The sequence below is a fragment of the Bipolaris oryzae genome (assembly GCF_000523455.1).
Source record: "Bipolaris oryzae ATCC 44560 unplaced genomic scaffold scaffold_64, whole genome shotgun sequence".
In the NCBI taxonomy this organism is placed as follows: Eukaryota; Fungi; Ascomycota; class Dothideomycetes; order Pleosporales; family Pleosporaceae; genus Bipolaris; species Bipolaris oryzae.
Genome location: NW_006911340.1, coordinates 121,986 through 136,342, shown reverse-complemented (window position 1 = coordinate 136,342; position 14,357 = coordinate 121,986). Strand labels below are relative to the sequence as shown.

Sequence of the window (14,357 nt, the reverse complement as noted above, 5' to 3'; positions counted from 1 at the left end):
GAGGGAGGGGGAGGGGGGAGGGGGGACCGGCAGAGATTGATATTGATGTGACTACTGATGTGACTTTTTTTTGGAATTGAAAAGCACACGCGAGAGCTGCAATGAGGTGGAGATGTCTATCAATTTTTCACTTCCTGAGAGATATTCGTGAACAGTAGTAGATGCAGGATCCAGCTGTGATGATATGCAGCAGCATCGAATACTCATACGCGTATACGAGTCAAGGATGCGATGCTCTCACTGGACCAGAAGCGCGGCTACAGCAAACAGAGAGCACACATATACCAAACTATCCACAGAAACCCGGTTACCAAAGACCATGCTTCAGACAGTTGGGTGAGACAACCATGGAAGAGAGAAACCCCACTTCCAGCTTCCACCAGACAAGTCAAGTATCCAGGCTATCCCATTGCTTGTGGTGACAAGACTTCGCGGATAGAGCGCTCTCATCAATTGGGCCTCGGATTGAAGCACCATATGCAAATGATTGAAAATTACAGACATGTGTGCGCAATATTGTCACTGCGTAACTATCAAGCGGTAAACATTAAATACACCACATTACACGCATCAATCGATTGGTTTCCACCTCTATATACATGCGTGTCATGAGCCTCACTTATTCCATTATACTCTGCATCCATGGATACGTCAAACCCTCCTTCACTCTGAACTCCCCACCCCCATGACACCCCTACCAAACCACTCACTAATAACCGCAAACCCATCCCTGCCCCTCTTAAGCGCATCCTGAAACAAATCATGCCGTTCCGCACTCTCCACCTGCGCCCGCCGAATCGCCTTGATGGTCGCATTATTCGAGCTGCAGATCGGACACTCGACCTCTGCATCATGCACATCCTCATCTGTACTCAGACAGCTCTGATGGTAGCTATGTTTGCACAAAAAGTGCACAACAGGCAACTCCAGGCTCTTCATGCACACCTGGCACCGCGAGTTCTGGAACACGGCCGGCTTGGTGTTGAGGGCTTCGAGTTCGGCTTTCTTGGCCGACGTGTCGGACCGGAACGTTTCAATGTTGCGCCGGTTGGCTGCGATCTCGGCGCGCTCGCGCTCGATAGTTGTGCTGAGGTACGTTTTGATCATGCCCATTGTCGCGACGCCGTTGGTCGAGAGCGTCTGGATGACTTGCAGGGGCGCCATGAGACCGTCTTCGTCAATCTTCTTGAGGACCGAGTCCAGTTCGTCGCCTGCTTCGGCGAGGATTTGGGGCGACGAGGTGAAGTAGGCGAGGGCTGCTGGGTAGAGTGCGGGCTCTTCTGGGCCGTACTTTCGTAGGGCGCGAATGGCCCCTTGGGTGTCGTTGGCCGCGGTGCAGGAGCGGAAAATGTCAAAGTAGAGCCCTTGCTGCTCGCGAACAAGGATGGCACCATCGCGGAAGTCGGAGAGGTGGGAAAGCAGTAACACATTTGATGTGTCTATGGGTATGTTCTTGCCTTCGACAAGCTTCTTGGCCTTGTTCTCCCATTCTTGTCGCTCGCCGTCTTTCTTCGACGATGCAGTATGTAGATACATCTCAAACAAAGTCGTGTAAAGATCAACCTTGTCGTCTTCGCGAAGATCTTCCGAGGCAATGCATGCTTCGAGGAACACTATGAATTCCTGGGGGTGGTCGACAAACGCTGAGAATGCAGTCCGCGGTTTCGGGACTTTGTATTCAGGCGCGGGCTCATCGGTCGTCGTCTCGACTATTTGAGCTTGGCTCATCGTGCCCTTTTGTTCGCCGTTGGGTGGTGATGCCAGCACATTGGTGTTCATATAAGGCAGTGGGAGTAGTGCAGCAAGGTTCTGCACAGCACTGGATGCAACACCTAGACCCATACTCATGCCTCCTCCAGACGAAGGCGCATTCGGTATGACAATAGCATCCTGCTTAGGCCGGAATCTTCCAGTGTAGTAATCGATGAACAGCTGTGTGGTGTCCTTGGGTAAGTGCTGCAGTAGTACTGTAGCATACTTCATGAGATTGAAGTACGTCACTTCGGGTTCCAGCCGCCATATGTAAGCTAGAGCTTCCGCATACCGCTTCGAATCCTCGATCAGAACATCGACAACGAGTTCGTGCTCCCCATGCTTCCGGGCGAGGAAAGCTGCCTGATCGTAATAACCTCCCTGTCGGCACATCGAGATGGCTGTATCGAGATCAAACTTGAGATCGTCGGGTGACTTGATGAAGTTTTCAAGTTTCTCTACATCCTTAAGCTTGGCATAGCAATTCAAGAGTAGAGTAGTGTGGTCGGATGTCGCCTTGTGATGGTCATGGAGCTCTTCCAGATACTCTATCAAGTTATGTATTCTCTGCGTGTCAAGGAACTGATTTGACTGTTAGCTATGAAGTAGTTGGACAACTCGTTCATATGTACCTTTCGAATGACCTGAGATGGCTCAGTGTTATCAATGGCCTTGAGGTACTGCTGCATAGCAGTGTCATAATCTTGCTTCGAATACAAGTAGTCGCCAAACTTGCGAAGGATGATGTTCTGCTGGGAAGAGTCCAGTCCTGCTTTCTGGGCCAGGTTGATGGCCAGAACATACAAATTGCGTTGGTAGAGTATGTCAAGTTTCTGAGCAAAAGGCTTCTCGTGGTATCTGAAGATCTGGATGTTATTAGCTCTGAACACCGATATCCCTCCGGTAATTTACCTTTCCGTCGATTGTAAAGACAAAAAGATCTCCCCACTCCGCGACAACGGCCTTCACTTGCGAGGTCAGTTGTTCCTGGTGGGCGATGAACCTCAGCTCTGTATTGAGGAGCGTGAAGCTAGACGTGTTGAAGACATCATCGGCCGCGCCGACGCCAAAGGCTCGGAGAGGGTTGGACCGGGGCATCGCATTCGTCTTTGGAGGCGCAATTATAGCGATATAGTCTTTGAAGACAGAAATCATCTTTTTCTCGCCTTCGTATGTGTACGGCGGCCCACGTCCGTGTTGGCCATAGTAATAAATAGCGTCATTGCGTGCGACTACCACATCTCGAGTCGATTTGTCCACGGCCATACAACCCACACCACAGCCATACTCGTCGAGAGATTTCGCAGGCTGCCCCTGGCCCCTTCCCGATATTATGAGCGTCATGATGCGACCGGTAGTTGCAATGTACAAGGTTGTGATATTGCCCTCCCTAAACTCTATACCAGTAATGGGCTCCTCAGATTCGAAGACGGTCCGTTGTCGCGCGCCGCGGTCGTGGATGAGGTCGCCGCGTACGACAGTGACAGCGCCATTTGCGAAACCAACTGCCAATTGTGATAGATCATCGAGCGCTGCAAAGGCGGATATGGGAAACTGCTTGCGCCCATTGTGGATAGTGAGGGTGCTTTGGCATCGTGGAATGCCCGTCTTCTTCTCGAGCTTGTCCAGGGCCCAAACTTTCAAAACTGGCTCGTCGGAGAGGTCTTCGGCTATAGTGACTAGGAGAGAGGTGCCCTCGATCTGCTTCATGTGGGTGATTGAGCCGGTATCATGGGCCTTGAAGGTGCGCACGACCTTGAAGGCCTCGGATACGATGCGAACGACGCCATCTGCACCACCGAAAAAGATGCTCTCGGATCCGGATACTATGCAAGTAATGTCTCCAATCTACGAGTATTCATAAGACCATGTACGCGTGGAGGAGGATGGCATCGTACCTCGGACAGGAAAGCGTCCTCGTCATCGGGGAGCTTGACTTGGGAGACGTCGAAGAACCGGAACTGCCACTTCTCGCTCATTAGCACTGACATGAGGGGACATGAAGAGTGAATGGTTGTACACTAACCGGAGTGACTGCCATACTGCTATCGCTCCATTCTCGCCGCAGCCTGAATAGCAAGAGCTATCGTCACTCACGGCCCTAGCTGGGGAAGTGCGGCCCACCCGTCCACCGTGCGCGTTGGCCAATCACGGCTTTCCCAGCGCTGCATGGCTCAGCCTTTCTTGGCACCTGGCCTCTTGATTGTCTTGCTGCCTCACGCTCTCTCTCCTTTCCTCATCTCACCACCACACTCCCCACCTTACAAAATACACACAGCATCTGCGCTTCATCTCCTACAAGCCCAGGTTTCAGCGCCGCACTCTCTCCTTTTGCGCAAGCCCGCTTTGATTCTTCGACTCACGAGTTGACTATTCACGACGCGCCTGTCCCCAAACAGCGCGTTCCTTTGTCCTCCCAGTCTTGTTACTGTTCCAGTCGCGCCTCCATCATAGAGACCGCTGCCCTCGCTACTTGCTAGCCCTCACATCGTCTGCCCGACATCAGCGCGCCTTTACACCAACGCCCGCTCACTCCAAGTATTACCACTCCTCAACCACTCATCACCATGTCGTCAAACAAGATGGAGCAGAGCCTCGACGACATCCTCAAGGCATCCAAGACTTCTCGCCGTGGCCGCAGCAGTCGCCGTTCCGGCGCGGGACGCCCAGCCGCCGCTCCAGCTCCTGTTGGCGGTGTTGCAAAGTCCACCAAGCAAGCCAAGCCCGCCAAGGCTGCGCCTGCCGCACCCGCCGTCATCCTGGCCGGCGAGACAAAGATCATGGTATCCAACTTGGTATGCTTCCGACCTGCTCATCGCACTTGAACTTTGCTAACTTACACCAGCCAAGGGACATTGACCAAGTCCAACTTCAGGTATGTAAGACCGATGCAGGTCTTTGAGCCTACTCTTCTCGCGTTAGCGAACACCAACAAGTGCGATACGACGAATCGAGCACATTTCCTCCGCCTTCCGGTATGGATGTTGAGCCATGACTTGCAAAAAATCAAACCATGATCTGTGTTGGGCACACAAGACTGGGATACGATTAGCAGCATGCGAACATTTTGAGCTACCGCAACGACGAAAGTGGGTGATGCGTTTTCCCAAGCTACACTTTTTTTGAGTGGCAGCACAGACAGCTATGCCCCAGTGACATTTTCCTGGGCGCTATGCGGCAGACTCTAGCAGGTCGTTAGAGCAGCGAGATGAGATTATCGAGTACAGTCACAGATGGCCTTGAAATTATCAGAGGGGCGCGGGCAGGCATCAGCAGACTACCTCGCAACGTTGTAACACGTTACTCGCAATGACCGCTCTCGCGCTGAGTTAGCTTTGTCTTGCCGAACCTTGCGTTCAGGCACAGGATCACGAAACCCACTTTCCGAGCGGCGCTCCCAACCGTGTTATATGAGATCGACGACTACCCACCGCCGACGCCGCACTCGCAGCCGATGATGCTTCACTTTTCGCGAATTCAAACCCTAGCACGACCACTAATACGCCTTGTAGGATTACTTTGCTTCAGCAATCAACGTAGGTCGACCAAAGAAGGTTCTCCTCCAGTACGATGCTGCTGGTCGTAGCGTTGGTAGCGCAACCATCATTTTCAACAAGCACGATCAAGCTGCTAAGGCTACTGCTGCTCTGGACGGTGTTAAGATTGACGGGCGCCCTGTTCGCGTTGAGATGCTCGTCAGCCCTAGCGCAATCCCGGCTGCTGCACGCCCAGCTTCCCTCGCCGATCGCGTTACGTACGTACACTTGTCTTGCTCAGAAAAGAATCCCCGCTAACCCACTTGCAGCCAACCCAAGAAGGATAAGCCCAAGCCCGCCACTACGGAAAAGGCTGCTGCTGGTGCCACTCGTGGACGTGGACAGACCCGTGGACGCGGAAAGGGCCGCGGCGGTCGTGACGCACGCCCAAAGAAGAAGACCGTTGAGGAGCTGGATGCTGAGATGGCCGACTACTTCCCCGGAGGTGAGACCAGCAACGCTGCCAGTGGCGCTGAAGTCGCCCAGGTTACCGCCGGCGGTGACACTGCCATGGATGATGAGATGCTCTAAACGCCATTTGTATCGGCATTTCTCCCAGCACCCCCCATTACTCTGTTATGATTTAATTGAACGTCGGTTGAAACTTGGTCGGCTTTTCCGGTAGTCTGTCTGGCTTTACATTTTCTTTTCTTTGGGAGCGTCATCATTTGGAAAATATCATACCACGATAAGTCTGGTCGCTGTCAGTCCGAGTTCAGCGTTATATTCAATTCGGCTTTTGCACACTGCTCATGGACATTTCGTTTTCGGCTCTCAAATTGTACTGTTATGAGCCTAGGTAGCGACAATGAAGAATGGTCATGATTGCACAAACACATCCAAAAGATCCTTGGTTTCTTGTATCTCTTCTCGTGATGCTTCTACTACATGGTCACATCTGGATTGGGGTTGGCCGGCCATCCACGTGGTTCATATGCGCAGGGTGGCAATACTATCCAGGCACTGCATGGGGAGCCCCACAGGATATCCACAAGATATGCATCAAGTGTGCAAGGCGGGAGTGTTGTCGCATTTCGCATTTCGCAAAGGAAGCAGATGTGGACCATCGGCCATGTCGGCCAAAGCCGGGTGGGACCAAGGTGTGGCGGCAAACAAAGGCTTTAGAGATAGCCGTGACATGACCGTCTTTGGACAACCTCCTTTTGTTCAAGACCGAATGTGGAAACCTTCTTGCACTGGACATCACACCACTGCAGGACGACATCGTTGGCAGCCGTAGTCAGCTGCGGCTCCCGGAGTTGAAACACGCGTATCTGGGACGGCGTACCCTTTCGTGCGAAAGGGTTTGCGGTCTTCCGTGGAACCAAGCCTTTTCGAGTCTTCCCCGCCATTTCCTAGGCCATGTGGAGATCCGCGGCTACCCTAGCTTCTGACGAGGTAGGTTGCTGGGCAAAAGGAGCGCTCGTCCGATGCAGCTGATTCGGACAGGTGAGGTGATTACAATTCTTTTCTCATCTGGCCTTGGCAAGATTTGGAAATGTCCCGATACATGTAGGCCGTGCTGGTGACAATAGTCACCGTAGCTCGGTGTTCGCGTTAGAAGAGGGCGAGCTTGCTGGGATGGACGATAGGGCTACTGTTTCAGTTCTAGCAGAGGGGTCGTGTGGAGAGCTGGTGTTGGATGGGTACTGGCGAACGACATGAATGCTTACACAGAATTGATAAGGCTGGTACAAGCAAAGGATGCCGTCATCGGGAAGGACGCATCTCGGCTTCTTTTTGCGCGCAGCGCATTGAGTACCGCATTGCACCAAGGTTAGCTGCGGCTTGGGCGACACAACTGCGGGGGAGGGGTAGCTTTCACTGGCCACTGGAGCGGGGCATAGACCCCCGCTGCTGAGTAAAACCTCATCCACCCATGCATCCCTGGCGCACACGATAGGTTGCAGAGCTTTCCCTTGGTGGGCTCCCGATGACCGAGACTGTCTGGCCTAGCAGTCGTGTTACAATGCTTGTCTGCTGTGGAGATGCCGTCTAGTGCGGTCGTGCCCTGCCGATTCGAATACTTAAGATTTCTCATTGCCCCCCCTTGCCCCTCTTTCAATCTTCAAATCTCGCACTCCCATTTTCCTTTCAGATACCCCGATTCGTTTTTACAGCCATGTCTGAGACCTCAGTAAAGCTATCGACTCCCCAGACGGGCGAGTACGAGCAGCCCACCGGCCTGTAAGTCATGCATGTGAACCTCGAGCTTCTTCGGAAGCTTTTCCATACCTCGACCATCTCTCTGGGCGTGTGTCAGTACTGACAGATGATACAGGTTCATCAACAACGAGTTCGTAAAGAGCGTCGACGGCAAGACTTTCGAGGTCATTAACCCATCCACCGAGGAGGTCATCTGCAGTGTTGCAGAGGCCACTGAGAAGGATGTTGACATTGCTGTCGCTGCCGCACGCAAGGCCTTCAACGGCCCATGGAGGAAGGAGACACCAGAGAACCGCGGAAGGCTCCTCGTCAAGCTTGCCGAACTCTTTGAGAAGAACGCCGACCTTCTCGCTGCAGTCGAGGCACTCGACAACGGCAAGGCTTTCAACATGGCCAGAAGCGTCGATCTTCCCGCTGCTGCTGGATGCCTGCGGTACTACGGAGGATGGGCCGACAAGATCGAAGGCAAGATCGTCGACACCACTCCCGACACCTTCAACTACATCCGCAAGGAGCCTGTGAGTCTGCTTCTACACAAGAATTCCGAGCATGCAGCTAAACTCTTCAGATTGGTGTCTGCGGTCAGATCATTCCCTGGAACTTCCCTATCCTCATGTGGTCCTGGAAGATTGGCCCTGCTATTGCTGCCGGTAACACAGTTGTCTTGAAGACTGCTGAGCAGACTCCCCTGTCCGCATACGTTGCATGCAAGCTCATCAAGGAGGCCGGTTTCCCACCAGGTGTCATCAACGTCATCACAGGTTTCGGCAAGGTTGCCGGAGCTGCTATTTCCTCGCACATGGACGTTGACAAGGTTGCCTTTACTGGTTCCACTGTTGTCGGCCGTCAAATCATGAAGGCCGCTGCTGGCTCCAACTTGAAGAAGGTTACTCTTGAGCTTGGAGGCAAGAGCCCCAACATCGTCTTCGCTGATGCCGATTTGGACGAGGCCCTTAACTGGGTCAACTTTGGTATCTACTTCAACCACGGCCAGACTTGCTGCGCTGGTTCGCGTGTCTACGTCGAGGAGTCCATCTACGACAAGTTCATTCAGCGATTCAGGGAGCGCGCCGCCCAGAATGCTGTTGGTGACCCATTCGCCAAGGACACCTTCCAGGGTCCTCAGGTCTCACAGCTTCAGTTTGACCGCATCATGAGGTAAGGCTTGCCATCATTCTTATAAAAGTTTCTGTACTGACTCGGTAAATTAGCTACATTGAGGATGGTAAGAAGTCTGGTGCCACTGTCGAGACTGGTGGTAAGCGAAAGGGTGACAAGGGCTACTTCATTGAGCCCACCATCTTCTCCAACGTTACCGAGGACATGAAGATTCAACAGGAAGAGATTTTCGGCCCAGTATGCACAATTTCCAAGTTCAAGACCAAGGAAGAGGTCATCAAGATTGGCAACTCGACCACATACGGTCTCGCTGCTGCCCTCCACACCACCAACCTGAAGACTGCCATCGAAGTTGCCAACGCGCTCAAGGCCGGAACAGTGTGGGTCAACACCTACAACACTCTTCACTGGCAACTGCCATTCGGTGGTTACAAGGAGTCTGGTATTGGCCGCGAGTTGGGTGAGGCAGCGCTCGACAACTACACCCAGACCAAGACCGTGTCGATCCGTCTCGGTGACATGCTTTTCGGTTAAGCGGGTTTCTCTTAATGTGTTTAAAAAAAACTGGAGACTGGATGTACATATATAGCTAGGTTACCAGGAGCAAACAAATGAAAGTAAAGAATGTCAATGTAGCTGTGACTTGGATGAAAGGCGCAAGTCGAGGTGCCGGCTCTGTTGTATGTGATGTGGGAGTTGGTGAGGCGTTGAAGTCTTGAGCATCTAGGCTGCTGTTTCTTTGCTTATAGTCGGGTGGGGTAGCGGACTGTCGCTCTGTGAAAGTCGCGCCTGGTAGCCTGGTAGCCTGGTAGTCTGCATGGCCTGCTGCACCCGCCTATCCTCATGGGTCTCTGGCTCGAGGCATTTTGCATCAGGAGATGTCATGGTTCAGGCGCTATGCACACTGCTAGAGGCCATGGCCATGCTCGACAGCCGATCTGGTCAGATGGGGTTCTCCTGCCATCAGCAAGGGAAACATATGCGAATGGGGGGAGAGCGACATGAGATTGTGGATCTAGATGTGTGAATGATGAGGTGCATGGGTGGAGTGGAGGCTGGCGGCTGAACGACTGTTCACATGCCGGGGCACGCGTTTTGTTTTGGCGACGAGCGGTTGCGTCAGTGCTCCGAATGATGATCGGAAATGTATTGCGCTACAACAACTATCCTTCCAAGGCTTCCACTTCCTTGCAGCCAGCTGTCATCTTGTCATCTCTGCTCATGTGCACGTGAGGAAGGCAAACAATCTCCCCTTGACCATTATGATATCATGAAACCCTAATACAGCTGCTTCTGTTAAGAGTTGCAGCACCCGACGATCCAGCCATGCCATCATCCACCATGGCCGTAGACGATCCCACCCTGTCGTCGCGCGCCAACCAATATGTGCGCGAGGTTCTGCATAACACCGAGACACCCCCAGCCATACCCATTCGCTACTTCTACACATCGCCGCTCGCTATAGATGACCCGCTGTCGCCCATACCGCCACCACCAACAGGCGCCTCGGCTGCAAAAAGGGTACCTCCACGACCTTTCTCCCAATACGACAATGAAGCTATCCAGGAGGCATGGCACGCGCTCCGAAAGAAGATTCTTAAGCACAATGAGGAGTTTGGTGAGAAAGACGGGACGGGGAGGGGCACACCTACGAACCCAGCGGTAGAGCGGTTGAAGAGGAAGAGAGGCGGCAGCGCTTCCAGCGTCGAAAGCTCTACTCAAGGCAGAGATATACCAGGCCGGGAGATGGTTGGCAGAGGAGAGTACTCCAGGTCTGCAGAGATGCTGGATAGGAAGCGACCGAGCTCCAGTGGTGGCAGTCATGTCCACTCCGCGTCAGGCTCATTCAAGCCATACGCATACGATCACGGATCCATATCGCCCCTCGAGCCTACGACGACCGGTACGCCTTTTATCCGAGCACCTTCGAGAGGGAACTTGACCAAATCATGGAAGCCTACGCCCCCAGAGGGAAGCCACCGTCCGACAATACATGAAGTAGACAGCTACAAATGGGATGATGACATGGAGCCCGCGCTGTCGTCGGCCAAGGATAAGGGGCCCGCGAAACCTTCCAAGCCAAAGCCGGGTCCATCTGCGAAGGTCCCTGTTGGAGTCTCGAGGTTACATCATGTAGTCATGGACGCAGACTCAATACGAATGGAGCCCATATACTGGTCGCCGCTCAGTGATGTTGCCCAGATAGTTCGAGGCACATGGTTCTACAAGGACAGTATGATGCCCGTCGAGGTGGAAGTTGCCAACATGCTTGAAGTCGGATACCTTGAAATGCAGCCCTGGACACAGACCTGGATGGACGAGCTCAACAGTGCCGTCGAAGTTGGTGCCTTTGGTGAAATGAAGATTCTCCACCAACTCTGGCCCGAAAAGCCCAGGAAGTCGGAGAGTAGGCCGTCGACTTCGGCCCAAGTAATGCAATCCACAAACCTGGTCCAGAACACACTGCCTGAAGAAGACGATGATCCCGAAAAAGAGAGACGGGAAATCGTTGAGAATGCATGTGACCTGATTGACATTTCCACTGGCCCAGATGGTCCTGATCACAAAGCTGCTGGAGACCTCGAGTACGGTGCCGATGGGCGGAAACGCCTCTACCTGAAAGCTGGTGTGATATATTCAAACGAAAAGGAGGCCTTCATCCTCAAGCCTGCGCTCCAGCCGTCCGACTATTACGGTAGAAGGCCACTCGCAAACTACATTCGTAAGGGCAGGCAAATTGGTGTTCATGTTGTACGTGGGTTCGACCAGGCCATCTGGGACAAGCTGTATCCAAGCAAGAACTCGCCAAAAGCACAAGCGGCACGTCAAGGTGTCTCGACCGCGCAGGCTGGCGCACCGCCACACCAAAGACAAAAGTCAGACCCTGCCCTTGCGCTGTCCGAAAGGCCCAAGGTGACTGATCTTGTGCTTGTAATACATGGTATTGGGCAGAAGCTGTCGGAGAGGATGGAAACCTTTCACTTTACGCATGCGATGAACTCATTTCGGCGCGAGATGAACGTTGAACTTGGAACGCCGGATGTTAAGCGCCATCTACGGAAGGATATGGGAGGCGTAATGTGTTTGCCAGTAAGTCATTTTGAATGGCAGTTTTGACAACAATATGCTCACAGATACAGGTCAACTGGCGGCATCGCGTCTCCTTGGATGTCGACAATACCGAAGTGGAAGAGCCAGATGACCCTTCTGCCAACAAATATACACTAAAAGATATTACTCCAGATACTCTACCGTCAGTTCGTGGTATTGTAAGCGATGTGATGCTCGACATTCCGTACTATCTTTCGCCATTGCACAATCCCAAGATGGTATCCGCCTGCATACAAGAAGCAAACCGCATCTATCGTCTGTGGTGTCAAAACAATCCCGGGTTCGCTGAGTATGGTCGAGTCCACCTAATCGCTCACTCCCTTGGCTCCGTAATGGCGATTGACATTCTAAGTCAGCAACCAACCTATGTAGATCCCCAATTCACAGAGCCGTCGTTCCCTGAAGCCGACCTGCCTCAAGACCAATTCATCTTCAACACAACCGACCTTTTCGTCTGCGGTAGCCCAGTCGGTCTCTTTCTTCTCATGAAGAATGCAAATCTCCTTCCGCGCCGTGACAAGGAGAAGCCCGGCGCAGACTCGTACGCTGCACCAGGTGTAGCCGGTGAGCAAGGTACATATGGATGTCTTGCTGTAGATAACATCTACAACATCATTAACCCCTATGATCCCGTCGCCTGCCGCATCAACCCAACCGTCGACATCGTCTACGCCTCGATGCTCAAACAAGCCACCATCCCCTCTGCCTCGATGTCGTACTTTTCCTCGCTCAACCCCTTCCGCTCCTCAAACTCGTCGCAATCCGCCTCTGCCGCCGCAAAAAAACCCATCACTGCCCGTCTCCCCAGCAATGTCGAGCTGGAAACGCACAACTTTACGCGAGAAGAGATTGCGGAAAAGAGAATGTACCTCCTCAATGATAACGGTCAGATCGACTATTACATGAAATATGGTGGGGGGCCCTTGGAGATTCAGTATCTGACCATGCTCGGTGCGCATAGTAGCTATTGGCTTAGCAAGGATTTTGTAAGAATGATTGTTGTAGAGGTAGGGAGGGGACAGGGAAAGGAAGGCACGATTGGGGACATGAGGGCTGTGAAGAAGAAACTTATTGTCGTTCCCGCAGCAGCAACTTAATAGGGTATAGGGAATGTATGAGATATGGGGATATTCAGACTGGGAGGTTTGGGCGTTATTCAAAGGTTGGTTTGTATCTCCGCTGGAGAAAGTTATACCCCATTACCCACCTTTTTCTTCTTGGGAAATGTATGTTTTTACACATAGGGGTGTCTTTGGGACTCTGCATATTATAGACTGGAAGCAGAAGAGAAGGAAAATACGCTTTTCGGATTGTCTTATTAGAACTTCCCTGGTTTACTATACGTAGATGTTTGAAATCTCTCTTCTTCTTCTTCTTCTTCTTCTTCTTCTTCTTCTTCTTCTTCTTCTTCTCTCACAATATGTGTATAATTGATTTTGCTATCTATCTAGTTCAACACCGGTTTACTTTCTCAAACGACCTCGTGCCTTGTTTCCGTTGACTCAGTTGTCCATACATCTTAGTTTGCCACCCATCCAAACCACGCTATCGACTCTAGCTTCCACGCCTTCCTCCACCGAGCTGCGAGCATCTCCGTCCCCGCCAACAACAGACACGTATTCTCAAACCTCAGTTCCTCGCCGCGGAGCACACGGCATTAGTACTTGAAATGACCTAGACCATGCATGTCACCCGTCACGCCATGTGCGCGCTACCTATGTTACACAACATCGCACGAGAAGACATTGAAACGCTAGATGAACCACCACGTCTCTCTCTCTCTTTCTCTCTCTCACACACAGACCACCACACGAACTGGTAGCAACAACAACAACAACCACCACCACCAAACATGCATTTCCCAGTCAGCACAAACGGCATACCGAAGACATCACGGAGGCGCTAAGACATCACTAGCTTAGCCTATATACTAAACTATGACAATCTCTCATTTCCCCTTCCCCCGACGACGACGACGACAAGAACAACAGCAACAACACCAACAGTGCTAGCAAGCGGGCCAAAAAAAAGAGGGCCCCATTAAGCTTCTTTGTTTTTTTGGGACCCGCAAGCAAAGAACTCCTACCTTACACACGCTACATTTCCCTTACGTCCGTATCCTTCAAACCTTGTTCCCCAAATACACCTCCCTACCTTTTCCCTCCCACCCCCGTTCCCACCTTCCCGCAGCCCTCCGGCCGGGGAGGGGGGGGGGCGCCATCTAAACCCCCCCCCCCCCCAGCCCTCCGGCCGGGGAGGGGGGGGGGCGCCATCTAAACCCCCCCCCCCCACCGTATCCACTGTAACATATCTCGGAGAGAATATGACTTTTGACCTTTTTTGGCGCGCTTTATTGCAAGTCCCGAACCCAGCATCCGTTTTCTCTCTCTCCGGTATCTTACTTTACTAGCTTGCCGAAAAAAGAAGAATGGATGCGAAAGAGAGGGTAAGTGGTGGAAAGAGAGAGAGAGAGGGCGGCATAAACAACTTCCACCACTACCCTCCCGTTCGTAATCTCCCTCCCCTCCCTCCCCCCAAAGTTGCCCCTAGACAAAAGAAGGGGGATTTCTTAATCGCCGTCGTATAGAAGTTGTAACTTCAAGGTGGCAAGGCGGAGTTGAGTCCGATCCGGTTCTCGGTGGGTGGGGGTTTTTTTGCGAGCCGTTTCTCCCG

At 52.5% G+C, this 14,357-nt stretch overlaps 4 protein-coding genes across 4 annotated transcripts; 3 read left to right on the top strand and 1 right to left on the bottom strand.

Moving 5' to 3' along the window:
• Window positions 1–663: 663 nt before the first annotated feature.
• On the bottom strand, window positions 664–3,743 carry COCMIDRAFT_5282 (uncharacterized protein; the record flags this gene model as incomplete). Its single annotated transcript, XM_007689731.1, has 4 exons — window positions 664–2,334; window positions 2,385–2,618; window positions 2,665–3,600; window positions 3,651–3,743. The coding sequence occupies 4 exons, from the start codon at window positions 3,741–3,743 to the stop codon at window positions 664–666; spliced, it is 2,934 nt and encodes a 977-aa protein (XP_007687921.1).
• Window positions 3,744–4,319: 576 nt separating this feature from the next.
• COCMIDRAFT_95288 (uncharacterized protein) lies at window positions 4,320–5,819 on the top strand (the record flags this gene model as incomplete). Its single annotated transcript, XM_007689768.1, has 4 exons — window positions 4,320–4,547; window positions 4,598–4,627; window positions 5,265–5,506; window positions 5,558–5,819. The coding sequence occupies 4 exons, from the start codon at window positions 4,320–4,322 to the stop codon at window positions 5,817–5,819; spliced, it is 762 nt and encodes a 253-aa protein (XP_007687958.1).
• A 1,591-nt stretch (window positions 5,820–7,410) lies between these two features.
• Window positions 7,411–9,107, top strand: COCMIDRAFT_95216 (uncharacterized protein; the record flags this gene model as incomplete). Its single annotated transcript, XM_007689767.1, has 4 exons — window positions 7,411–7,475; window positions 7,570–7,972; window positions 8,023–8,612; window positions 8,666–9,107. 4 exons carry the CDS (start codon window positions 7,411–7,413, stop codon window positions 9,105–9,107), a joined length of 1,500 nt encoding a protein of 499 aa, XP_007687957.1.
• An 807-nt stretch (window positions 9,108–9,914) lies between these two features.
• Window positions 9,915–12,781, top strand: COCMIDRAFT_95291 (uncharacterized protein; the record flags this gene model as incomplete). Its single annotated transcript, XM_007689766.1, has 2 exons — window positions 9,915–11,663; window positions 11,714–12,781. The coding sequence occupies 2 exons, from the start codon at window positions 9,915–9,917 to the stop codon at window positions 12,779–12,781; spliced, it is 2,817 nt and encodes a 938-aa protein (XP_007687956.1).
• Between the last annotated feature and the right edge of the window lie 1,576 nt (window positions 12,782–14,357).